Here is a 27892-nt window from a genome sequence, read left to right on the forward strand (position 1 = left end):
CAATTTCCATGCCTTCTCCAGCTCCCAACAGCTCCCTGTGTTCCTTGGCTGCCTTCCTCCTCCGGAGTCGGCTCTGTGACCTTTGTTCTTCGCCGTATCTCCCTCTGACCTTCTCCCTGTCTTCTCCCTTTTCATGACCCTGTGATTGTAGTGGGCCCGTCCAATAACCCAGGGTGACCTCCTCACTTAGGGTCTTTACTTTCCCTTTGCCCTATAACTTAACACGGCCGAGGGTTATAGACATCAGGATGTGAACATACTTGAGAGTCATTATTCCGCCTCTTAAACCGTCGTTCCTTGTTTTAATTTTCACATTATCCCAGATTTGGCCAGTGGGAGCCCTTTTAACCTTTTGTATCCTTGGCTACATCTGCATCATTCTCAGAATACTTCTTTGTTTTCTGTCATAATAAGATACTGCAGACTCATCTTTAGCTTTCTCACTCCAGTCTTGGAAGCAGCTATTTCTCTAGAGTCCTGATTCCTTTTACTGGAAAATGATATTTTAAAGCCAAGATCTGGGTTGTAGGTGTGTTCATGTTATTGAGACATCACCGTTCCTCCTTCTTCTCTCCTCGCAGACCTACTCTGTGTGTCTGTGTGTACAGACGTGTGTATGTGTATCTGTCTCCTGCCTGCCTGCCTAGCCGCCGGCCACACGTGTCTGTGTCGACACCAGACCCATTCCCGTGGCCACCCTTTCCCCGCACGCACGCTCTCCTCCCACAAGCGGTTCCGATGTCGCGTGCTGGTGCTCCTTGCACGTGCACACTGTGCTCACTCTCTTGGGCTTGAGTGTCCCCTGCCAGGGGGCAGATGCCATCGTTACCCTGCTCAGCTCCCGCCATCCTGTGACGGACAGGCCGCTCCTCTCCGTGGTCTGGCTCTGTTCCTCCGCAGCCCGAGGCCTCTGTTGGATCCGTCTCCACTGCAGGCCAGGCTGCCCCTCAGTGTGGACGGTCCTCATCCTGCTTGGGCTCTGGCCCATCTGCTGTGGAGACACTGCACACCTCGCCGGGGCTGTGCGTTCCCTCGGCCAGGCCGCCGCTCCGCTCCGAGGGAGCTTGCTGTGCCCGCGGGGCTCCTAAGCCCGCGTGCCCGGCTGCCCTCCCGAGGGGGCGACCGCCACTCCCTGCTCGGGGCTCTCGGTCCCTTCCCGCTGGGCAGGTGACCTGACTGCCCTTGCCCTTCGTTGTGCTCATGCCCCGATTTCTCGGGGTGGGGGTGGGGGGCCGAGGCGCCTGCGGCGCGGATGCGCTCCTCCCTTTGCCTGGACTCCACGTCTCTGCCAAGCAGCTCTTCTTCCCGTGGCATCCGGTGCTCGGATGCCTTGGTTTGGGCCCCTGTGCTTCCTCCTCAGCTCGCTCTGCCCCGCCTAATGGCCTCAGGACTAAATCATTCAGGAAAGGAAGGGCATGATAAGCTTTTATTTAGAGGAAATTAAGGGACGCACAGTTATTGTACAATACTGCACAAGTTACAGGGGTACAGTACAGTGACTCACAGTTCTTAAAGGTTATACTCCCTTTCTAGGTGTAAATGTTGGCTGTAACTTCGTGTTTTCTTTTAAAATCTTTGTTAATTTGATAAAGTTTTTCTTTGAATTTTCTTACTTTATCATTTATATGTTATTGATGTCTTGTTCTGCATTCGTCTTTGGTAGTGTGTTCAAGAGTACACGGTATGTTTTACCAGCATAGGTCTTTTATGTTAGTCCTGAGAGCCAGTTACTGTAGTTTTACTGAGGGCTGTGGCTTTATTGCTAATTAGTTTATTTGAATAACATCAGTATTATTTTACTACATCCTCCTGGGCCTCTGTTTGTCTGATCTTCTTTCACATGTGCTTTTATATTTGCTCATACTTGACAAGTTCTGGTCTGCCGTTGCAGTTTCCTGGTCTGATCCTGCTGTTTCCTTATTGACCATCCTAAGCTTGAATGAAGTGGCATGTTTTATTTAAACTTGCACAAAACAGGTTGTGCTTTGCCAGCATTTTGTAAGCTCTACATAGGCCTTTCCCCTCTCTTTGGTAATATAAACCATCCCATTGAAAGGAAGATTATTTCAGGAAAAGTATATTTTAAATCAGTTGTATAACAGACTTTGGGGTTATTGGAAGGTCTGATTACATAGTCTTGGAAAATTTTAAGACCAGTATAGTGTTAGTTAGCATTGGTATTTTTTACAAGCAGTTTCAGGATCCTGAAGATTTATCTTTGTATAAAATTTTGTATTATTGTGTCGAAACATCAAGCATTTTCCTCTTTAAAATTATAAGGGACCCTTTCACTTCATTATAGGGACTGGACATTCCGATTTTCGTTTTTTCGAGCAGGGCACAGAGATGGCTTTAAACCATCTGTAAATGTCAGTTTGGAATACACACGAGGAGCAGGCTACCATCCCTCGCAGTCTCTGCTGATTCCAGTATAGTCTGTCTGACGAGGGGCGCATTCCATTGTTACGCAGTGGAACATGATTACTAGGCCCTGGGAAATAACATAGATTCAAAATGTATAATCTAATAGAAACTGTATTCAAATCTGACCAATAAACAATAAGCTTCAAGTGTTGTCTCTCTGCCTTAGGATCTCAACTCTTGCCTCTTAGTTCGTTACATAGAAATAGGCGTAAATTCTAATTGTTTACACATCTGGGACATGAGCATGGAATAACTTGATCAGGTATGTCTGAGTTTTAAGTTTATCAGCTTCGCCAAACTAACAATATAGAAAACTCGAGCCAAGTTTTAAGTGACTAGTTGTTTTTTTAAAAGCTGCAAGAAATGTGGAACACTGATAGTTAATTTTCTGTTAATGTACTGAAATGGAAACTTGTCTGATACTGACTTCAGGTCATTTACGGTTGTGTCTGAATATAATACCGCCGTCGTGTATACCGTCACTGAAAACATCCTCCAGTTCACATTTCCGGCGCTCAGTTTTGCCATCTTAGGGGAAAAGTCCTCCTTTAAGCGTCAGGGATATTATTTACTGCTAGGTTGTTTATGACAAATCGGTAAATGTAACAAAGGCTGTTCTTACTTAGCTATTCTGTTCATTTCATCTCAGTAAGAGGTGCCCTGGACAATCAAGCTGATGTCATGTTTTGAAATATTTCAGTAGTGAGATGAGAGCAGTCTGTTTTGAAACTTAGGGCATGATTGGCATTTTGTCTAACGCATATTTAGACAGGCCTCATTTAAGATCTATGCCTTAAGCTTTAGTTCATATGGAATAAGATTACGGGATTTTTGTGAAAGAAAACCTTGATAAAATGTTAGCTGGAATGCTGTTGATGAAACTTCAGGAGAAATGTTCTAGATGACGTCATTATTATCTGCATTCAGTGACATGTGCTTTGAGTGGAGGCACAAAGCTTTAATGTTTCTTTCTGCTTCATCTAAATAACCATTCTGATGGAGTTACTGTCGTTTCAAAAATTGTTTAAAAACTAGATTTTATGAAGTATATTCTTTGTTACTCACTTAGCGATATCATATTTTTATAAATAGGGGATCTATTTTACATGTATGGTGTACAAAGTACAAAGATTCATGTGTCTCATCTTTAGGGGCTGACGCTTTAATGACAGGCAGATAAGGAACTCTTTATTTTAAAGTTTCCTTGATAGGCTTTTGCTACTGTCCCTGCTGTAAGAACAGCTGATGCCCGGGGAGGGTTAAAATGTCTTTGACCCAGCTGTCACAGCCTGGCTTCCTCAGAGGTACTCCTGCTAAGGGGCCGTCAGGCTCACACACGTGGTTACTGCTAGTGTCTTGTCACCTGATGCCTTTTTGCAACTGGTTATTTCCAAAGTGGTGCTTTTCTGTACTTGTAGATTACTGAGGAAGTTATTTGTATAATTTATTACATACTATTTGAGCTGAGGTTTTTGGGGAAAAAGAAATGAAAGGTTGGAGTTCCCGTCGTGGCTCAGTGGTTAACGAATCCGACTAGGAACCATGAGGTTGCGGGTTCGATCGCTGGCCTCGCTCAGTGGGTTAAGGATCTGGTGTTGCCATGAGCTGTGGTGTAGGTTGCAGACGCAGCTGGGATCCTGCGTTGCTGTGGCTCTGGCGCAGGCCGGCGGCTACAGCTCCGATTCGACCCCTAGCCTGGGAACCTCCATATGCCGCAGGAGCGGCCCAAGAAATGGCGAAAAAAAGACAAAAAAAAAAAAAAAAAATGAAAAAAGAAATGAAAGGTGGAGGTTCCTGCTTTCTAGAAGCTTATGTTTTTACTTAAGTGAGATGAAGCTATACTTAAGTAAGTGATTTAGGCTGTTGTCATGGGAGTGCATTGGTTTGGAAATAGCAAGTCCGATTATCAAAATTCCACGTAGACAATTCAGTAAAGATTTTTCCATATCCCTGGTGGTTTTTTCCTGTCTTAGATGTCAAGTTTGAAGAAGAAAATTTTGCTGATTGTTTTTATCACTATGTCATTGAATTGCTACAACAACCCAGTAAAACAGACATTGTTATTCGTATTTTAGAGATGAAGAAACTAACATAGATGGAAGTTAAATAATGTAGCACAGTCTCATGGCTCCTGAGTGACCTGTTTGGTGAACGTGTATCTACGTCTTACTCTTGACCACGTGGTTTTCTGTACTGTGTTTTTCTGCATTGATAGGCTCTTTATTGCACCGTGGAGTCAATCAAAACTTGCCATTTTAGTCTAGAATCTGATCATATAATAGGAGCTTATTCTCTGATTTTACCTAGATGAGAAATTAGTAGGGTCTCTCATGGGAGTTTTTAATGATTAACTAGAAGAAAGGAGCTACTAATTTTTAAAAAGACTTACCATTCAGTTTTGATCCATGTTATTAAAATGAAACTGCAAAAAAGACTGAACAAAGAGATGCCTGCCTGGTAACTTGTGAAGGAATAGTTCTCTCATCCCAGTGCTTAATGTTAACTTTCAGCATTTTTTTTTCAGTAGCTTAAAATGAGCATAGAAAGCACTTTCTCACTTTTTATTTTCAACCATCTTTAAACATAAGCATTAATCATTATATGTATTTAATTATATGAATTTTGTGAATTGTAGCTTTTTTTTTTTTTTAATCGAGGGCATAAAAAAGACTGGAAGGGTGATATATTGGGATTTTTAATGCTCGTAGACTTCCAAAAGGATTTAAGCTGATGGATGAATGATGATTTTTTTTTCATTTTCTATGCTTTTAAAATACTTCCAACTTAAAGATATAATTTTAAAAAATGATTGGTTTTGTGTGAAAACGCAGATGTATTGTTTTGTTTGACCAGCAGTGTCAGTTTTTAAAAGAAACGGCGATTGTTCTGACATTCTCTATTCCTTATTTTATGTAATCTGGAATCGTGTGCTCATACACATATCCATACTGATAGGTCATTATTTTTACTTTACAGGAACCATCTAGGACAGTTTCAGGCAGATACAAAAGGTAAGAATCTTTAAATTATGACTTAAAACGCACTGTCAACGGAAGTGTAATGTCTTGCTGACCGTAACCATGAACTGTTTCAAGCAGCTGTTTGAAAATAAGAGATGTTAACATTGTGGCCTTGAAAATTACATCCTCGGCGGGAGCATCGTGTCTGACGTGACTTATTCCGACATACTCTGCAGTCTTTGAAAACTGCATGCGCCATGAGTTTGTATGGGTTTGATGAACTTGGCGCAACAAACAAACCAAGAGTCCTTTTCCCTGTGTGTGGCTTGGGATGCCGTAGCCACGATGGCTAGAACGAGCTTGTCCTCTCTCGGTCCTGGAGGCTTTAAAGTCCGGAGTCAGGGTGCCAGCACGGTCTGGCTCTGCAGAGGGCTGTCTTCTGGCTTGAAGAGGGCTGCCTTCCTGCTGTGTCCTCCAGCTGTGGCGAAGGAGGGGTGGCTTCCCTGGTGTCTCTCTGGATAGAGGCGCTGATCCCCACGATTGCTCACCTCACGGACCTCATCTAAACAAACCCGTTACCTCGCCGAGATCCCGCTGCTCAGTAGCGCTTCAGCGTATGAATTTGGAGGGCACACAGTTCCTTCTGAACTTGGTTTATTCAGGCTCCTCGAATCAAAGGGCACAGACAGCAGAAACTTGCTTCTCGCAGTCCTGGAGGCTGGAGGTCCGAGGTGCAGAGCCGGTGCGGCCGTGTTCTGGCGAAGGCCCTCTTGCCACCTGCAGACCGGCGGCTTCTCGCGCTGGTGGAAGGAGGGGAGACCGCGGGGGGGTCTCTTGTAGGAGCCTTCCTCCCGGGCAGGAGGACTCCGCCTGCGTGACCCAGGGCCTCCCAAGGTTTCCACCCCCATCACCCTGGCACTGGGCAGTAGGTTTCAGCGTAAGGATTTGCAGAGGGGTGCAGACGTTCAGACCACAGCAAGTCCCTAAGACCCCCTCACACAGGGGGTAGTGCTTTTGCCAAAAAGTGGGTTCGAGTGTGGGTGCGTATGTGTAGGAAGTAAATTAGGATTAGGTAGGAGAAATCGGTGACTGGAAATGGCTGGGATATTAGCTTCCTTCCCTGTTGAAGCCATAAAGGTTGCAGAAGAGGTAGCATGCTCATGCTGAAAGTTCAAGGGTGTGGGAAAACCTTCTCGAGCTCTCATAATGTGCAAGGCGCTTTACCTGGAGCTCTCGGTCACGTGGCACAGTCATCTTGTCAGCGCAGTAGGTATGGTACTTCCTTTCATTTTGTGGATGAGGAAGCTGGGATGAAAGAGGTAGGATACCGTCACTGTGCACAGTGAACCAGTGAACAGAAGAATCTAGATCTGAACTCAGACAGCCTGACTTCAGAACCCAGGTTCCTGTATCAGACAGTTGACTTCAATCTATACTCTGCAAACCTTTGTTTTATTCTACTTTTGTGTTCAAGTTTATACTATTTGGTTAAAGGTTGTGGTGGTTATAGTTCATCTAAAATAAACCATTGGCTAAAAAGAGCTCTAATTTTAATACTAAGTTATTATATAAATAAAATTCAGGAGAGTTCCCTGGTGGTTCAGTGGTTAAGGATCCACCAGTGTCACTGCAGGGGCAAGGGTTTGATCTCTGGCCCAGGAACTTCTGCATGCCGTGGGCATGGCCAAAAATAAATATATAAATAAAATTCATTGTCTAACATTTAGAAGAGCCAAGGCCAGGGTATTCAACAGTCGAATAAAAGGTCTAATATGTTTGCTACCGCTGCTGCTTTTATTTTCATTTCTGAATAATTTTGACATAGGTATAATGAAACTTGTGATTCTTTTCAGCTTCTAACATGTATACATTACTTGGCAATTTTTACTTAACAAAAATAGTTTAACCTGGAAAAGATTTTTTCTCTTTTGCTAACAAGCATTGCCAGTCAAATAGCTTTGACTTGGCCTATTTCCAGGCCATATTCTCAACCAAAAAAGTTTTTATCATTAGTTTTTGGTTTGGGAATAAAAATAAACTTTACTAACCTACTGAGTTTGTTGTATCATTCATGTGTGTTTGGGTCTTATTAAATAATACACTTTAAGTTATAATTGGCACTTTTCAGATTTGCACTGGTTAGAATCATTAGGGGAATAATTTTCTTAGAAATCTTTACCAAAAGCTTTATTTATATATCATTGTACTAAATCAGGAAGAAAATTGATTTCACATGGTGTGTGTTTTTATTTTTAAGATTTTTCGGGCCACCCTGCAGCGTATGGAGTTCCGGGGCCAGGCATCAGATCTGATCTGCACTTGTGGCCGATGCTGCAGGTACAGCAACACCAGATCCTTTAACCCACTGTGCCAGGCCAGGCATGGAACCTCATCCCGAGGCTGTAAGAGCCACTGTGGAGCCAGTTGCACACGGCAGGAACTCCTATTTTTAAGATTTTTAGACCGTTATTTCACTGTGACCTCTTTGTATAGTTGTTACTTCTTTTACATTCATAGCCTGAAGCATGTGGTTTGTTACTTTTCAGCTCTAAAAAGGCTTAGCCATATTTAATACTGTTATAAAACAAAAAAAAAATTTTAAGTTTCTAGTGATTATTCACTGACTCATAGCAGCCCATAGTTGAACACACACACAAAATGAAACAGAAAATCTACATCTGAAGTTATCAGTTCGCTATCTCTGAGATTTTGTTATATTATACATCAGCAGTTCATTATTTTCATTAATCTGTCAGCAAGTTGTAGCGAACAGTAGAGAATGGATGCTTTCTTGAAAGGGGTATCTGCTGATTAATGGAGGTGAAAAAAGGAATGGGCTAATTTGGCGTTATGTATTAGAAACCATTTTCACTAAACCAAGTAACTTATATGTATAGATTGCTAGACAAACTCTTAAAAAGTCATTAAAGGATACACGCCACCCACAAGACTAGTTGTGTGCTCTTACAAACTGTAAATTAAGTATTTAATTTTTAAAACTGCTGTTTAAGTAACTTGAAAGGTGAGTCTGAAATTCAGGGTTTAGGAAAGATGGATCAATGCTTGTCTCTTTGTGGGGTTTTTTCCAGTGTGTAATTTTCACAGTAGAATATTTACTTGGTTAAGTTTATAGTGATCTCTAGATAATTCACTTATGTTTAAAATACCAGAAATGAGCATGCATGATAGCCCCTAACTGAAAGAACTTAGATTTCTAACAATGAGATAGGTTATAAGCTATGATGTATTAATATAAAGTTGTAATACAGACATTACACTGATTCTGTAGAAAACTTATAGAAACTAATAATCATCGGGAAATTATTACTTATTTATATTCAGTGGGGAGAGGAAGAGCATACTACGAAGCCCAGTGGGGTGAGAATCCAACTGCAACAGCTTAGGTGGCTGCAGGGGTTTGGGGTTCGAGCCCTGCCCCCTCAGCACAGCTGTGGCGTAGCTTGGCAGCTGCAGCTCAGCTCCCATTCGATCCCTAGCCCAGGAGCTTCCTTATGTTGTGGATATGGCCAAAAAAAAGGTATGACATAAAACAAAGACTACGGAGTTCCCGTCATGGCTCAGAGGAAACGAATCCAACTAGGAACCACGGGGGTGCGGGTTTGATCCCTGGCCTTGCTCAGTGGGTTGAAGATCCGGTGTTGCCATGAGCTGTGATGTAGGTTGCAGATGTGGCTCCAATCTGGCGTTGCTGTTGCTCTGGTATAGGCTGGCGGCTATAGCTCTGATTGGACCCCCAGCCTGGAAACCTCCAGTGCCGCAGGTGCAGCCCTAAAAAGGCAAAAGACAAAAAAAATAAAAAATAAAGACTCTCATAATATATATAAAGCGTTCTTAACTTGAACTCTATTAATGAACTCCTAAAATTTTTGTGAAAGAATATAATGTTTATTTATCTGGGAGAAGAGCTATATTTTCATCAGATTTTCAAAGGGATCTGCTATTCAAAAGATCTGCTACTCAAAAGGTTCTGAACTAGTGTAGAATATAACAGCCGTTATCTCTGGGTTGGTGGAATTGATGAAAATATTGATTCATGTTCTCTGTTTTCCATACTGAATATATCACAGTTTTAGTAAAGAATTTGAGAAGTGATTTTGATCTTAGTTGTTGCTCTGTGTGTGTGTGTGTGTATGTGAGTGTGTGTGTGTGTGAGAGAGAGAGAGAGTTTGTGTTTCAAGGATGAAGAGAGAGAAGACCCCCACGAGTAAGGGGCTGTCTGGGACAGTGGGACTGGAGGTCGACTAGAACAAGACAGTGAAACAGAGTCAGAACATGGGCAGTCATGTACTTGCTGGTTAAGAACTTCACGATTTATCCAACACTTGTGAATACTTGATATCCATTCTCAAAGTAGGATTTTACTCGTGAGTCTTGTATTTCTTCTGATTGCTAAGCTTTAAAGTATCTATTTTAGTGGAAAATACCTCTAGCTGTAACCTCATAATGCTGCCAGTCTTGTTCTCACGAAAGTTGTAGCATATCCGTGTTTTATCCCCCAACACAACACTTTCTAGTTTTTCCACAGAAGATACGGAAATTCCCAGAAGGGGAGAAATTTCAGTAAACGGTGGTATTTATCTTTGATGGTAGTATTTATTCTTTTTCTTTTCTGAACATTACTGTGAATAACGTTGTAGCTAAGGGCAGAGGGGATTCTTTTTGGAATTGTATTAGTTAGAGATTTGTGTTAGCATTCCTGAGTAGAATGTTACAATCTTTTGGGATTAAGAAAACAATCTTTTATTCTGGGTATTTTGCACTGTACATATCTAGCCCTTAAAATGGTTTACAAACATTTCTGTTTTTAGAATAAACAGAGCTAAGTTTGGCAATAAGATCAAGAAACACAATTATTCATAATTATGACAGTATTCTTTACAACCCTAGTATGTAACAGGGAGAGAGTACTGATTTTGTTTCTGAGTAGTAATTGTTCCCTGTTTAGAATTTGTATGTCAGTGTCATTTTTATATTGACAAGCCTAATGTAAAGGATTTCTTTAGGTCGTTAATAGGTTAAACCTTTTGAAATGCTGTTCTAAGCTTGTGCATCCAGCAAATACAAACATGTTAAGAGAGAGCCACGTTTTCAGGTATTTGCAGTTGAAAGCGTGTAGTTTCTACCTGAATAATCTTGGAGTTGATGCAAGTAATTGGACTTTTTTTTTTTTTTTTTCCCCAAGTGAAAAGAAGTCTTTAAAATACTTGTAACGTATTTTTATGACATGATACTGCTCTGGTGATACCTTCCTCTTTGATTTTTTCCTACCGCTTTACTGGTATTTCCCAGTTTTATGTGTAGTTCTTTCTTTCCTCACTTGTTCATTACATGTTGGTGTTACTCAGCTCTCTTAGGGTTTATTCTCTTCGTTCTGTGTATTTGTGCTAGAAATTTCTTTTACTCTCATGACTTCAGTTGCCATATACACCTGTCCTGATGACTTCAGCTTCTTAGCTCTGTACCTACACAACCAACAATGTTCGCATCTGCTTTTGGATATCTTGGAAGCATCTTCAACTCAGCATGTTCAAAAGCAAATTAGTGGAACGCAGTGGATTTCATTAGTTGGTAGCAGGATCCGTTCTTGCTCCAAAGCCAGAAGTCCGGACACTGTTGATGACCCTTCTTTCTCTTCCCACTTCCTCACTTACGTCCAGTCATTTCCCAAAACTTGGATGGGCCTCCCGCGTAGCTCCAGTGACCACACGCCCGTCTAGGATGCCATCGTCTCCTGCAGAGCTGAGTACAGTGCCTCTCAAACCGGCCTGGCTGCTTCCGGTTTTGCTCATCTCTGCCGCATTTTGTTAAAGCGATTCTAACACTTTCCCTGCTTTAAGGGCTTCCCATGACCTTTAAATGAAGTCTGAAGGGATCTCCGCGGTGGGGAAATATAAGGAGAACATTAGAGCTTCTGTTTATATTTATGTTTTACCTGAAATCGCTAAGGTGCTCACAGTCGTCTCCTGATATCCGTGGGAGGGACTGGATCCAGGACCTCTGAGGATGCGAAAATCCGTGGGTGCTCATGTCCTTTACATGAAATGGGGCAGTGTTTGCACATAACTGTGCACATCTCCTGTATATCTTAAATCATCTCTAGATTAGATCATACCTAAGAGAATGTAAATGCTATGTAAATAGAAATTTTATTTTTTGAAAATTTCTAGAATTTTCCTCCCTAGATTTTTTGATCCAGGTCGATTGAATCTAGATGTGGAACCCACCGATTTGGAGAGCCCCACTTGTACCTGACTGTGAACGAGTCATTCAGCCTTTGCTCTCTGTATCCGACGGTCTCTTAGTACTGGGGGCAGAACTGATGACCTTACATGGGCGTCATCATCACCCAAAGTCCAGGGCTTATGTTTTGGGTCATGTTGGTTTTTCACATTCTGTGGGTTTGGATAAAGGTGTAATGACATGTGTCCATCTTTAAGGTGTCATGCAGAATGTGTTTACTGCCCTGAAAATCCTCTGGGCTGTTTTCACCTGTTCATCCCTCTCCCTGTCACATCTCTCCTCAACCCCTGGCAGCTACCGATCTTTTTACTCTCTCCATAGTTTTGCCTTTTTCAGAGTGTCATATACTTGAAACCATGCAATATATAGCCTTCTCAGATTGGCTTCTTTTGTTTAGTTTCCTCCATGTCTTTTCATGATTTGATGGCTTGTTACTTTTCAGCGCTGAATAATAGTCCATTGTCTGGATGTACCACAGTTTATTTGTCCTTTCACCTGTGAAAGGACATCGTGCTTGCTTCCAAATGTTGGCCGTCGTGAATAAAGCTGCCATAAACTTCCAGGTGTTTGTGTAGACATGTGTTTTTAGCTCCATCAGGTAAATATCAGGGAGCATGATTGATGGATCGTATGGTAAGAGTATGTTTAGTTTTATAAGACACCACCCAACTGTCTCCACAGTGGCTGTACCATTTTAAATTCCCACCAGCAGTGAGTAAGAGTTCTTAATGTTCCATAGCCTTGCTAATGTTGATCCTAATTTTAGCCATTTTAATATGTCTGTAGTGGTATCTCATTTTAATTTGTATTTCCCTCATTACATATGGTATGGAGCATCTTTTCATATGTTTATTTGGCATTTGCACAACTTCTTTGATGAGGTGTCTGTTAAGTTCTTTGGCCCATTTTTCAACCAGATAGTTTGTTTTTAATTGTTGAGTTTAAAAATTTCTTTGTATATTTTGGATAACAGTCCTTTATCAGATTCAGGCTGGCTTCTCTTCTTGTTCTCTTTCACAGAGCAAATATTTTTAATTTTAACGAAGTCCAGCTGTCAGTTATTTCTTTGATGGATTGTGCCTTTGGTGTTACATATGAGTCATAAGCATACTTAGGGTCTTCTGCCTTTTCCCCCATGTTATTTTCTAGGAGACGTTACAGTTTTACATTGTATATTTAGGCCCGTGATTTTTTTTTTTTTTTTTTTTTTTTGCCATTTCATGGGCCGCTCCCGCGGCATATGGAGGTTCCCAGGCTAGGGGTCGAATCGGAGCTGTAGCTGCTGGCCTATGTCACAGACACAGCAATGCGGGATCCGAGCCGCGTCTGCAACCTACAGCACAGCTCACAGTGACGCCGGATCCTTAACCCACTGAGCAAGGGCAGGGATCGAACCCGCAACCTCATGGTTCCTAGTCAGATTCGTTAACCACTGTGCCACGATGGGAACTCCCTGTGATCTATTTTGAATTAACTTTTGTTAAGGGTATAAGGTCTTTGTCTTAATTTTCATTTTTTGCATGCATATGTCTAATTGTTTTGGCATCAATTGTTGAAAAGACTATTTTGCTACATTGTATTGCCTTTGCTCCTTTGTCAAGATGAGTTGCAGATTTCTTATGTGTGTCTCTTTCTGCTTCCACTGCTGTTCTATTCCTCTATATGTATATTCTTTCACTGGTACCATACTGTCTTGATTATTGTAGTTTTATAGTAAGTCTTGAAGGTTAGGTAGCATTAACTCTCCAACTTTGTTTTTTTATGTTGTGTTGGTTATTCTAGATCTTTTGCCTTTCTGTGTGCCTTTAGAATTAGTTCGCCAGTAGCCACAAAATAACTTGCTTGGATTTTGACTGGGCTTGCATTGAGCCAGAATATCAATGGGAAATCAAAGTTGGAGAGAAGTGACGTCTTGCCAATATTGTCTTCCTATCCATTAACAGTAAATATTTTCCCATTTATTTATTTATTTTTTGTCTTTTTGCCATTTCTTGGGCTGCTCCCATGGCATATGGAGGTTCCCAGGCTAGGGGTCAGATTGGAGCTGTAACTGCTGGCCTATGTCAGAGCCACAGCAACGTGGGATCCGAGCCACGTCTGCGACCTACACCACAGCTCACGGCAACGCTGGATCCTTAACCCACTGAGCAAGACCAGGGACCCAACCTGCAGCCTCATGGTTCGTAGTCGGATTCGTTAACCACTGCGCCACGGCGGGAACTCCTATTTAGTTCTTCTTCAATGTCTTTCAATAGAGTTTTGTTGTTTACCTCATATAAATGTTGTAGATATTTTGTTAGATTTGTAGCTAAATATCTCATTTAGGAGGTTGTTAATGTAAATATGCCATGTTCGCAACTTCCAATTCCACTTGTTGCTAGTGTGTAGGAAAGTGATTGACTTTTGCCTATTAACCTTGTATCTTGGATCCTTGCGTTGACTGCTTATTCATTCCAGAATTTTTTTTGTTGAGTCTTTCAAATTTTCTGCATAATGATCATACTGTCTCTGAACAGAGACAGTATTATTTCTTCCTTCCTAGTCTGTACGCCTTGTGTTCCTTCTTACTGCATTTCCTAGGACTTCCCATGAGATGCTGAAAAGGAGTGGTGCAGGTTGTTGCTGATCGTATTGGGAAAGTTTTGAGTGTCTTACTATTGAGTGTGATGTAGGTTTTCTGTCGCTTGTTCTTTATCAAGATGAGGAAATTCCCTTCTTAGTTTGTCTATTTTTTTTTTTTATCATGTATAGGTGTTAGATTTTTGTTAGATGATCTTTCTGCATCTGTTTATGGTCATGTGATTTTTCTTCTTTAGCCAGTTGATGTGATAGATTATATTAATTGGTTTTTTACTGTTGCACCGGCCTTGAATATCTGGGTTAAATTCCACTTGGTTTTGATGTACAGTTCTTTTTATACATTCTTGGATTGGATTTGCAAAGATTTTGTTGAGGATTTTGCATCAGTACTCATAAGGGAACTGGTCTTTAGTTTTTGTGATGTCTTTGTCTGGTTTTGGTAGGTGATATATGGGCCTCATAGAATGAGTTAGGAGGCATTCTCTCTGCTTTTATCTTCTGGAAGAGATTTTAGAGAATTGGTATAAATTCCTTAAATGTTTGGTAGTATTCGCTAGTGAACCTGTCTGGGTCTGGTGCTTTCTTTCTGTTTTGCACCGTTATTAATTATTGATTTAATTTCTTTCGCAGGTATAGGCCTATTCAGATTGTCTGTTTCTTCTTGCATGAGTTTTGGCAGAAATTGAAGCATTCCATCTAAATTATCAAGTTTGTGGGCAGAGTTGTTCACATTACTCCTTTATTATCATTTTAGTGTCCGTGGAATCTTTAGTGATGTTCTCACTCTCATATCCTTTTTTTTTTTTTTTTTTTTGCTTTTTTAGGGCTGCACTCACAGCATGTGGAAGTTCCCAAGCTAGGGGTCAAGTTGGTGCTCAGCCTGCGCCACAGCCATGGGCAACATGGGATCCTTAACCCACTGAATGAGGCCAGGGATCAAACCTGCATCCTCATGGTTCTTTACTGCTGAGCCACGATGGGAACTCCTTTCATTTGTGGTATTAGTAATTTCTGTCCTCTCTTTTTCTTAGCTTGGCTCAAGACCCGTTGATTTCATTGATACTTTCAAAGAAATATCTTTGGCTTCGTTGTTTTTTTCTGTATTGGTTTCCTCTTTTCAGTTTCATTGGTTTCTGCTCTAATTCTTGTTATTTCTTTTATTCTGCTTACTGTGGATTTCTTTTGCTCTTTTCTAGTTTCTAAGGAAGATCATTATTGATTTCTGATCTTTCTTCTTTTCTGATATATGCATTCAGTGCTATAAAGTTCCCTCTAAGGACTGCTTTCACTGCCTTCCACAGATTTTATGTTGTGGGTTAATTCTCATTTTGTTCAAAAATTTTTTAAATTTCCCTTGAGAGTTCTTCATTCCATGTGTGATTTAGAAGTGTGTTGTTTAATCTCCATGTTGTTTTCGATTTTCCAATTATCTTTCTGTTACTGGGTTCTAGTCTAATCTGTTGTGGCCTAAGAATGGACATTTTATAATTTCTGTTCTTATTTGTAAAGGTGTGTTTTATGGCCCAGAATATGCTTAATCTTGATCAGTGTACCATGCAAGCTAGAGAAGAGCGTGTGTTCTATTGTGCCTGTGTTATTTTCATGTTAGTCACTTAAAATCTAAAATGTGGAAGAATTGAAGAAAATGTAAGGATTTATTGACCTTAAAAAACTTCTCTTAAATTTAATCAGACCTGTTCTTGTTCCATAAATCCATAAATAAAATAATTTGAAAGTAAATATATAATAATTAAATCAAAATAAAACAAATAGTGAAAATCTTTATTCTTTTCAATTTCTGCTTCTGTTATTATTATTTATTACTGTTGTTATTATTATTATTTTGTCTTTTGAGGGCCCCATCCACGGCATATGGAGGTTCCCAGGCTAGGGGTCCAATCGGAGCCACAGCTGCCGGCCTACACTACAGCCACAGCAAAGCAGGAACCGAGCTGCGTCTGCAACCTACACCACCGCTTATGGCAACACCGGATCCTTAACCCACTGAGCAAGGCCAGGGATCGAACCCGCAACCTCATGGTTCCTAGTCGGATTCTTTTCCACTGTGCCACAACAGGAACTCCTGTTGTTATTTAAATCTCGAAAGTAAAATATTCCTTATTTTTCAGTCCTTATTTACTTACGATAAACCAGCTTTATGAGACCTTTAAAAAAAAATAAGAATAGATAAACCAAATGATGACGGTGGAAGTAATTTCAAAGAGATACGACAGAAGGAGTTCATACTTGTTTTCTTGGGAAGTATTATTCCCTCCTATGTTAAGTTCAGTTTTTAGCCACTCATTATTCATGAGGACGTGCTAAAACCATAGTGGATTATTTGCCATGATTTTAGATGTATTGGCTGCTAAGACAATGAAACCATCAAAATTTAAGCGACATTTATATGCATGACATAATTATATTCACAGCCACAAATGCCTTCTTTGAAAGAAAAACTATTACAGTTAAGGACAGAAACACATCTGAGGAGTTCATATGTATTGAGTATTTTATTAGTGTTTTTTGAGTTTCTTTTACAGTCTTACTTCAGGTTGCTACCATTAAAAAACTGTACACAAATGACAAGACAGAAATGCTTGCTCGGAGGTGTTGGACGAATCTGTGGTTCATGTGATGCTTCCAGCAGCGCCCGTCTGTTGGGTATTTAGGGGCAGCTTAGTGATGGGAAGACCAACTCTTCAACACGCCAGCACGGCAGGGCGTTTTTGTTGCAGTGTGGTGAACGCATTGATTTTGCTAACGTGACAGTAACGTGAAGGAAGAAATTACTGCTCAGCTTCCTTGCTGACAAACACCGCTTGCTCTGAATTATGTAAAACTTTGAAGGGTTAAGAAATCAACCAGTGCAGTTTGGAGTTTCGTTTTGCTTTTGCAGGAGTGTGTTCTGATTATACAGAGACAGTGAGAGGGAAAAAATGCTGCAACTCATCTCAGAATGTAAATCAGTGTCCCGCTCCTGCCAAGAGGAGGTCTTGTTATGTCAGCTGAACTAAACAGTGTACTTGCTGTATTGGCTAAAGGAACAGTGCACTAAAAGTGTGAATTACTTAAACACTAATACATAACATTTGAGCTTAAGAAAATGAAATGATTGGAAGCTGAGCCAATCAATTGTTACTGTGTACTGAGGTACACAGTAATTTTCAGGAAGAAATTTTCAGGCAAAGGTATTTGACCTTTGAGATGAACACTGTTCCTGCAAGATTAAGAAACCAGGTTTTGTAAGTCAACTATACTTCAGTTTTGTTTTTTTTTTTTAAAGGAAGAAACTGGTTTGGGAACGTTCTCATTATGGCTCAATAGTAACGAGCCCTTCTAGTATTCATGAGGATGCTGGTTCAATCCCTGCCCTCACTCAGTGGGTTAAGGATGCAGCGTTGCCGTGAGCTGTGGTGTAGGTCGCAGACGTGGCTCAGATCCTGCGTTGCTGTGACTTAGGCTGGCAGCTGTAGCTCTGATCTGACCCCTAGCCTGGGAACTTCCATATGCCTCGGGTATGGCTCTATAAAACGAAGAAAGGAAGGAGGGAAAAAAGAAAGAAACTAGCTTGGTCTCCAGCTTTTATAATATGTGATAGTGTCATTCCATTTTTTTTTTTTTTAATGACCTTAGCATTTCATGCAAGTAAGAAATGTCATTTTTTTTTTTTTTTTTTTTTTTTTTTTTTTTGGCCTTTTCTGGGATCACTCCTGAGGCATATGGAGGATCCCAGGCTAGGGGTCTTATCGGAGCTGTAGCTGCTGGCCTACCCCAGAGCCACAGCAACGTGGGATCCGAGCCACATCTGCGATCTACACCACAGCTCATGGCAACACCAGATCCTTAACCCACTGAATGAGGCCAGGGATCGAACCCGAAACCTCATGGTTCCTAGTCGGATTTGTTAACCCCTGAGCCACAACGGGAACTCGAGGAATGTCAAATATTTTCTATGTTACATATGGTCAAAGGACAAAAATGAAAGCCAGGAATTTGGGGGAAAAGTTTCTTCAAGTTGTTATGATTGGTTCCATAATATATTGTTAAGTAGGTGATGCTTTTAGTATTGCACATTTGCAAAATGTTATAATCAGATACCTTACAAATTTGATAAGGCACACTGAATTTTATTTTCCATCAAAAGAAAACCCACACTTAGGAAACCAATAGATCAAGAATCTATTATTTTTCATCAAAAGTTATTTTAGACGTAACTGTAATTTTGATGGATAAAGAAATGATTGTAACTGGCAACTAATAAAGGATCAAGGAGAGATTTTTAAAAGCGTAGTTTTCTGCATTTGGGGTAGGAGTTAAAAATGAATATCTTGGAATTCCTGTTGTGGTTCAGCAGGTTAAGAACCTGACGTAGTGTCTGTGAAGATGCATGTCTGATGCCTGGCCTCAGTGGGTTAAGGATCTCGTGTTGCCATAAGCCGTGGAGTAGGTCACAGATGCAGCTCAGATCTGCTGTTGCTGTGGCTGTGGTGTAGGCTGCAGCTGCAACTACAGTTCAGTCCCTGGCTTGGGAACGTCCGTGTGCTGCAGGTGCAGCTATAAAAAGAAAAAAAAAAAGAATATCCTGAGCTTGCTAGAATTGCTTTAAAGTCTCTTCTGGTCGGTATTGATCTGGGAAAGGAAGTTCTCCGTGGTAGTGCTATTGAAGCAAATCAGATGTACCTTAGCCTGGGGGTCAGCATTGTCATCACTCCAGCCTAGATTAGGTGAATTAACAAGAACGGTGCCAGCGTCCCAAAGAGCCTCCAGAAAGCCCTGCCTCCTGGTAATTTCCCCTTGTGTAATCTCCTTCCACATTCCCCGTGGGGTTGCTGTGATGGTGTGTCATTCTGAGATGAGGTCAGAGCAGAGACCGCAGTGTCTGTCTTGACTGTATCGCTTTCTTTCTGGGAGCCGGCTGCCTTGTGGTGAACAGTCCAGTCCACACACTGAGGAACCGAGGCTTTTGGCCCACAGCCAGCGAGAAACAGACCTTTTGCCTTCTCCCATGTGAGCGAACTTATAGGCGGGTTCTCCAGTCTGGACAAGCCTTCAGATGACTGTAGCTCTGACCAGCCTCTTGACTAAAATCCCATAAGAGACCCTGGATCAGAAACACCCACCTAATCTGCTTCCAGATTCCTCACCAACAGAAATTCTCAGATAATAACTGTGTTGTTTTAAGCCACTAAGTTTTGGCATAATTTTTAATGCAGTAATAGATAACTATTATAAAAAATGAGTCAGCTTATTTATTAAAGACTTTAAATGCTGACAAACATGCTGTTGGCTTAGAATGTGCGAACTGGTGCAGTTATGAAATGACGAAAGTTGCTAGTGCGATGCCTGTTTTCTATAGTAATTGCCTATATGCATACCTCCGAGGAGACGATGCAGCTTTGGAGTTCCCGCTGTGGCGTAGTAGGTTAAAGACCCAGCACTGCCACAGCGAGGGCGTAAGTTGCAGCTGTGGCTCCGATTTGATCCCTGGCCTGAGAACTTGTGTATGCTGCAGGTGTGGCCAAAAAAAAAAAGAAAAGAAAAGAAATAAAATGATGCAGTTTTATGAATTCTCTTCTTTTTCTTCTGTTTTTCCTGTTATCGAAATATAATTTTATGGGTCTGAATCTGACAAAACATTTGGGCTTGTATTTTGTATGGCCTTTTTTACTTGTATTTTTTTCCAGTTTATTTCTATTTGATCTTACAAAAGTATTGGTCTGTGATGTAATGGAATTTTCAAATAAAAGGAAAAAGAGGGAGTTCCCGTCGTGGCGCAGTGGTTAACGAATCCGACTAGGACCCATGAGGTTGTAGGTTCGATCCCTGGCCTCGCTCAGTGGGTTAAGGATCCGGCGTTGCCGTGAGCTGTGGTGTAGGTCGCAGACGCGGCTCGGATCCCACGTTGCTGTGGCTCTGGCGTAGGCCAGGGGCTACAGCTCCGATTCGACCCCTAGCCTGGGAACCTCCATATGCCGCGGGAGCGGCCCAAGAAATAGCAACAACAACAACAACAAAAGACAAAAAAGACAAAAAAAAGACAAAAAATAAAAAAATAAAAAAAAATAAATAAAAGGAAAAAGAAGGAGTTCCTTCACTATAGATGGTCTGCATTCGGTTGTCTGTCGTAGTTTTCATAATAGCCTGTACTTACCTGATGGTGATGGTTTTTCTTGCTTTATTGTAATTGGTTATATTCCTGTTACACTGAAAGCTCCTAAGTTCAGAGTCCGTGTTTCCATGTGTGTGTTTCCTGTTATATCTGCAGCACTCGGAGTAGTGTCTGGTCCTTTGCAGCTACGCAGTAGGTATTTGTCAGAAGAAGGAGTTTTTTTTATTGTGTTGGTCTAATGATTAATTTCCATAGTATAAACAAGTTGGAAACATTTGTCTTCAAGGGAGCGATAATTGTTTGTGGTGAGTAGAAAATGCTCTTGGCACTCTTCTTGCTGAATAGCAGGTCTTTTTTTAAAATTTTCGTCTTTTTTATTTCCATAGCACAACCACTGCCTCTGAAGAAGACGCCTCAAGCAGATATTCCCGAGCAGATAGAAGCGGGTTCAGCAGGTATAACAGGGATGCAAACGCTTCAGGTAATTTGGTCTCAAGTAGCACATTGGAAAAGAAAATTGAAGATCTTGAAAAGGTATGAGTTACAAATTATTTAAGATTTATAAAACTGATATGCCACGAGGATTCCTTCTACACTTTCATAGCAGCTGAGAGAGAAAATAAATAGAAATTTGCAAGGAAGAGAGAGTGCCAGGCAGGGAGGTGAGTGAGGGATAGTAATGAAAGATGCCCTTGATGGCAGTTGGTACTTCATGTGTCGCCAGCAGCGCTGAGTCCCTGTCTTAATTACGCATTTGTTAGGTGCCCAGTAGCTTAGCATTTTCTCACTTCCTTAGCACTCTTCTCCCCGGCTACGCTCGTGTTAAAGCGTCTAGAAACAGAGCTGCTTCACGGCTTCCCTTAGTGAATAATGGACACTCTGATGCTGCCAAATGCTGTCTTTAATACGTTGAGAGCAAGCTTTGCCTTTGACATGCAGATGTCTGTAGTGGCACTGAGTGCTGTTGTGTGTTTATTACACCATGTGTAGGGATTGTAGACTTCCGGGTTCTCAGTTATGGTGTTGGAAACAATGTCAAGAATAAACCTGTTTAGGAGCGTCTTTGAGAACATTGGGAATGAATATTGGCATTAGTTTATGGATCATGGGTTCTCAAGTTTGTGGCATGTGGAACTTCTGGACCAGGGATCAAACCCAGAGCTACAGCAGCGACAATTCTGGGTCCTTAACCCTCCAGGCCACGAGGGAACGCCTGAAATTGGTACTAGTGCCGAACTGCTTTCTGATTGTTGAAAGTGTGTTTTAGTTTGCTAAATTTAAATTATTCCCTGTGATATAAAGTTTTTGTTTGTTTGTTCGTTTGTTTTTCTAGGGCTGCTCCCTGGGCATGGGAGATTCCCAGGCTAGGGGTCTGATTGGAGCTACAGCTGCTGGTCTACACCACAGCCACAGCAGCGCGGGATCTGAGCCTCGTCTGCGACTTTTACCACAGCTCATGGCAATGCCGGATCGTTAACCTGCTGAGCGAGGCCAGAGGTCGAACCCGCAACCCCATGGTTCCTAGTGGGATTCGTTTCCACTGTGCCACGCTGGGAACTGCTAAAGACTGTTTTGTGTAGAGATTGAGTTTAAAAATTTATTTCTTTTTATAACATTATTTTTAGTTCACATTTGAGCTTTAAAGCTAGTCTTTGTGGGTTTAAGTGAAAAGCTTTAAGGAATACATAATATAATAGTGTTCAAGGGGATTCTTCCAAAAGGCTTTAAAGTTCCACGAGAATTAGGATTGAGTTGCTGGTAGTTGGCAGCAGCTGATGAGTGAGGCTGGCTGGCCGCTTTCCTCTGAGGGTGAGTGAGAAAGAAGCCAAGTTCTGGGCAAGATCTTTTCAGTTCTGCTTCTCTTTTGCCCCCAAGGTGGCTAATTAAGCTCAAGGTCCTGTATTCTAAATAAGATTTCTTTGAAAAAAATGTGTTTTAAGCAAAATAAAATAAAATAAAAACCAATAATCATTTTCCATTCCTGCATTTTATCTGTTGTCTGTTAAGGGGCAGAGCCAAAAGGAAAATGAAGGATCATTATTTTTCTGTTTAGTTTTCCATAGAGCTGTCTCCTTTTCTTAAACCTTTTATTTTTAATAACAATTTTGCATGTCCTCCAACAAGGTATTATTCATTAAATAATAAGGTATTTTATCAGTAATGGTGGTGATAAGCTAAAGAGCTAAAGTCATTGGGAGTTCCCGTCGTGGCACAGCGGAAACGAATCCGACTGGGAACCATGAGGTTGCAGGTTCGATCCCTGACCTCACTCAGTGGTTTAAGGATCCGGCGTTGCCGTGAGCTGGGTTGTAGGATGGGTTTCTCCTTCCCTCACCAAGTGACTTAAGAAATTGATGGGAAAGAAATTGCTTGGAAATCTTCATGTATCTAAAGTGCTTCACCAAACTTGGCAGGTGTGTGCTATTTAAAATGATAAACAACCCGTTACTGCCCAATTAATTCTTTGTCACTGTCATCTACCAGGAAGTTGTAAGAGAAAGACAAGAAAATCTAAGACTTGTGAGACTAATGCAAGATAAGGAGGAAATGATCGGAAAACTTAAAGAGGAAATTGATTTGTTAAATAGAGTGAGTATTCACATATTTCAGTTTCATGGTTTCCTTTTTTCCTAGCAATTGGGTGACAATATGTAAATATGAAGAAATTAATTTTATTTAGTTCTTTTGTTAATGCAGTAGTAATTTATGGTAGTTAGAACCATCATTTCATTCCATACACTGACTTCTTCTGGCCAGTTACCAGTTATGTTTACTTAGTATTAATTCTTTGGGGATGGACCCGTGAATGGATTTGTTCTGGAATCTGGAGGTAAGAGGCAGCTTGCTGAGCTCCACGCAGGAAAGGGTAGTGGCACAGAGTCCCCTCAGTGAAAAACTAAAATTGCTACTGTGTTGCCATAAGAAACTCCGTATGACCCCACTGGGGCACGTGTTGTTCCCTGGCCAGGCATCAGCTCCAAGCCACACTTGTGACCTGCGCTGCAGCCAGATCCACTACGCCAGGCCTGGGACTGAACCTGCGTCCTAGCGCTCCCGAGATGCCGCCATCCCATTGTGCCAGAGCAGGAATTCCATAACTTTTGCTTTTAGCCCTGGGATTTATTCCCTGCTTAACCAGGTATTAATGCTAGGCCTTACTTAGGTAATGGTAATGAGAAGAGATTTTGTAATTTTGCTTTTGAGAAGGCTTTCCATAAGCTGGAGGAAAGAAAGAAATTTACTTCAGAAAAAAAAGAAACAAATTCCTAACCTAGTCTTCACTCTGATGCTAAAAGAAGAGAAAATAGAAAGCTTTGTTATGTGCAGACTGATTCTAATCCAGCTCGAAGGCTGAGCATAGGTTGTAGCTGAGAACACGGAAACCCAGGGTTGAACCCGCTCCAGGTCGCATGTGGTAATCACGCAGTAACCTGCTGAGCCAGTATTCGGTGCTCAGGTATTCGAGAATCTTAATTCCAAGTAAGCTCTTGTGTTCTTATGGTCTGCCTTTCATCTTTGTTCAGAATATTGGCATTCCTCTCCTGGTTCTAGAATATGATTTAATAAAATTCATATAGATACTTTTTATGTCTGTGGTGTATTAAGCACTATGTACATTAAAAAGAATAATAAAACACCTGCCCTTACAGAGTTTTGATATATGAATATATTTTATCATTTAATTCTAAATCTTAGGTCTCAGTTGTAGTAATTTTAGGAATCGCATATCTTTAGTATTGTTGTTTTCAACAAATTAGTTTCTTAACAGCGTGCACTTAGTTTGTGAGTAAATACAAATTCTTTGTGCTTGTACACTTTAAAACCATTTAACCTAGGTGTCCAAAGACGGTATACGCAGTGGATCAGAATGCTGCTCTCCAATAGCACACTTAGAATTCAAACTGATTTCTCCAAGTTTAGTGTTTTGAATTGCAAGGATAAATTTACAAATGTCTGCTTTTCCAACCACCAGTAAATAGTCTGCCTTGAAATAGCATCTCTTCCAGTTAGAAGACTTAGAGTGGATGATTTTATATTTACGAAATGGTTGTGTATATGGCACTAGGATTGGTATAGGGCACATAGAGCTGGAGTCAGACAACTTGAAAGCCGGAGGGTTATTACCTAGTTTAGTAGCTTTCACATTTTCTTTTAAACTCAAAAGCCCTCCTCTTAAATAAATGCCAGAGAGAAGCCTGATACGAATTCAACCAGGTCAGCTCTATAACCCCTAGATCTCCTTTTCTGTAGGCCTCAATTCTGTCACCTCCCCAAATTCTTACCCCGAACAGGCACCCGTGTTGAAGCTCACCCAGCTTGGTAGGAGTGTATTCAGAACTTGGACCTGGATCTTTGGGATGCCTGATTTGCCACAGGGTCGCAGTCTAAGGCCCCAGGCCTCGTATTGACTGTCTATGTATTTAGCCCTCAATTTGGGGAAGGAGGGATTTGTTTTTAACCAACAAGTTATTTATAATGATTAAAAATTTGGTGACTCACAAGAAAGAGTTCTAATTTCTGACTTCTCTTTCAATTTAAAAACTATAAGATCTGGCAAAAGCTGGCCTATGTTTTCATGATACTAATGGAATAGATAGATGCTGCCTTTAGGTGGGTGTAGTCCATCGAAAGTTGTTTTGAGAACTAGCCCTTGTTTCCAGATTCATTGCCTGTATGCGTTATCTTAGAACGTGTATTTTTAAAGTGTTTCTTCCCTCCATTTTAGAATGTTTTTAAACATTTTTAAAACTCATGTATTATTTTCCTTTTTGTTTTCTTAAGGACCTAGATGACATAGAAGATGAAAACGAACAACTAAAGCAGGAGAATAAAACTCTTTTGAAAGTCGTTGGGCAGCTAACAAGGTAGAAGATTCAAGGCTCAGTGTGGAAAAAAATGTTTAAAACTACTGATTGAATGTTATGGTTAATGCTAGGACAATATTCCTATGCTGTAATGCAGTAAACTAAGTATGTATATTTATTTCTAGAAAACAGTGGATGTTTATTTTCAAACTATTTCTTTTTCATTATCAGTTTTAAAAAATATCAACCTTGTATTTCATGGATAAGTAACATCTTTTAGTTGTTAAACTGGTAGGTTATGCCTCTTTTGGTTTTGTGTGGTATTCAGATAATATACGGTTTAAAGTCACAACCATCTGAACATATTTCATCTATGGTAGTGCATTTTCCTCCCTTAAAAAATACACATAGTCTTTGTTTACATGAATTCAAATACTTTGGGGGGGTTACCTGCAAATGCCTTATCACTAATGTGTGAAACCTTTTATATGTTGATTTACTCATAAACGACTTTGTCTCCTGTCATTTGTTCCTTCAACTTATTCTAAGCAGTTTAGAAGAACATAGAATCACACTATTTTGTATAACAGTCATCTTTAAAAAGGAAAGGTATTATAAAAGAGTCACTTAATATCATGTACTAGTTGGCTAAATATACGATTTAAGTTAATACTTGAATTGTGCTATATAGTAAATTAAAATATACTATTTTGTATTCAAATATTGAAAAAATTTAAAATCACTTTGACTTCTGAAAAACATACAATTGTAATTTTTATGTAAAATTTCTTATGTAGGTACTACCTTTTTTTAATTATACCAAGGTTTACTAGTGAACATGGGGTATTTTAAAAGTTGTTTATTCATCAAGCCTAGAGCATATGTACAGCAGTTTCAATGTATAAGAAAAAAATCCATATTTTAATTACCGTATGCATTAAAATAAAAACCAAAACATTTATCCATACTTAGAACGTTTATATAGTAGCAAAACAGTACATAAACAGAAATAATACTGAGATACTTAATTTCTAACTTGGAGAATAAAACTGTGACACAGTTATTCTCATGAGAGAATTATTCCCCTACCTCAAATTTAAGGGTTTTTCTTCCTAGCATTGGATTTTTAAAGACAATTGTTTTTGAATAATTACACACATTCTCTTCTATTAAATATCAATAGTGCTTATAATTGTTTTAATTATATTTTCATGTTGAGTAAGGAGACCTTTTTCTTTAAAATACTCTAAGGAATGCCTGCCTGGTAGTTGAGTCTCAAGCAGTATTCTGGTACCCTTTTATCCAATTAATGTATGTAAATGACACGAACATCGTAAAATCCATTTGGGGTGCACTACTGACTCTTTCTTTTAAGAGTTAAGCCCCTTCATTATTCACTGTTAGAAAAATAAGGAAAGGTGAGACAGTTGGAAAAATGCCAAGTAAATGATAACCATGAGAAGTTGAATTCTCAAACTCTGTGCAGTAACCTGTATTGCCCACCCCTTCCCCAGAAACCCCGCCACCCTTCAAAGTTTCACCCTTGACTGATCATCAGAATCACTTGGGTTGCTTAGAAAGAATTCCCGGGCTATAGCTTCTAGATGGGCTTAGGTTGATGTCTCTCTAGGCATCAGCATCTGATGATTTTGATCATAACGTAGATTTGGAAACAGCTACCCTTGCCTCTTTTTTTCTGTATCTTCCATTGGAAACCCTGAAATTAACATTTTAGCTATCGGCATTTTTCAGCATTAACTAACTGATCCCTGGAGAAGTTCACATATGTCACATATATTTACCACAAAGTCGAGTGGTAGATTACCGGACTTGATATCGTTGTAGAATTACTGCATGAAGACATCCTTTTTGGAGAACATCCCCAGTGGTCAGCTGCCTGCGTATTAAAGTCACCTCCTTTGGCTGCGAGGTCCTCATCCTTACCCTTAGGTGTATGGCAGGAATATGTAGCTTCCCAGCCACACTTTGCATGTTGTGAAGATGATGTCAATATCCAGCCTTAAAATATGTCAGAGCACTGGTTTTTCAATCAAAGAGGCTATTTTGAATTTTCTGTTTAACCCAAATGTAAGTAAAAAGAGTATTTCATTTCCCTCTTTAAAACTGTACCAGCAATTAATGCTTTTAGAGACTGAGCTATTTTGCAGTTTTTCTTTTATTTCAGTTTAATAGGAACATTTCTGACAGTCATCTTTGGTAACAACGGTACCTAGTGAAAGTACGGGAGCCTGACAACTCAGGCAGAGCACTTCCTGTGCCGTCCTCCCTCCCGTCCTTAAAATGTGTATTTACACACACATAGGTTTGCACACTGAATGTTGAAGAATAAAGTAGAATCTGCTATAATTTCCCTTTAAAACGTATGAAAAGCATTGAGATTTTTAAAAAGATTGTACTACCTTAAAAAAGACTTGGCAATTGTCAATAAAGTGCTAGTATTTGTAAGATTTTTAGGCCCATTGAGAAATACTATTCTTATATCTCCTGGGAATTTGTGGCATAATAAAGCATATCCAAAGTTCTAATGTGTTCATTACATTATTTTCAAAACAGTAAGTCTGTTGCCTTTAAAACGACCATGACTTGCTTCCTCGATTTCTGCCGTGCGTGAGGTGATGTTTATTTCATTTTTCTAGAATTGTTATTACTTTTACTGCACTACAGTTGCCTTTAGAGAGGAAGAGGAAGGCTTTAAGGTGTGTATTTCTAAGGGAATTCGCTAAATATAA

At 40.3% G+C, this 27892-nt stretch overlaps 1 protein-coding gene across 2 annotated transcripts in view; it reads left to right on the forward strand.

Annotated features, from left to right (window-relative positions):
- Positions 1-27685, forward strand: part of PAWR (pro-apoptotic WT1 regulator) — a 104096-nt gene extending 76411 nt beyond the window's left edge. Inside the window, exons 3-6 of one of the 2 annotated variants that reach the window (XM_021092812.2) lie at positions 5401-5435; positions 20724-20871; positions 22822-22926; positions 25120-27685. In XM_021092812.2, coding sequence (XP_020948471.2) covers positions 5401-5435; positions 20724-20871; positions 22822-22926; positions 25120-25206 — 375 coding nt within the window. In that variant the 3' untranslated portion in view covers positions 25207-27685. The remainder of the gene's footprint in view (positions 1-5400; positions 5436-20723; positions 20872-22821; positions 22927-25119) is intronic. The other variant, XM_084957788.1, reaches the window with a different exon arrangement.
- The last annotated feature ends 207 nt before the right edge of the window (positions 27686-27892 follow it).

The sequence above is a fragment of the Sus scrofa genome, chromosome 5 (genome assembly GCF_054392235.1).
Source record: "Sus scrofa isolate SSC_HxYL_T2T_F1_AM1 chromosome 5, Sscrofa_HxYL_maternal_Yorkshire_Landrace_v2.0, whole genome shotgun sequence".
In the NCBI taxonomy this organism is placed as follows: domain Eukaryota; kingdom Metazoa; phylum Chordata; class Mammalia; order Artiodactyla; family Suidae; genus Sus; species Sus scrofa.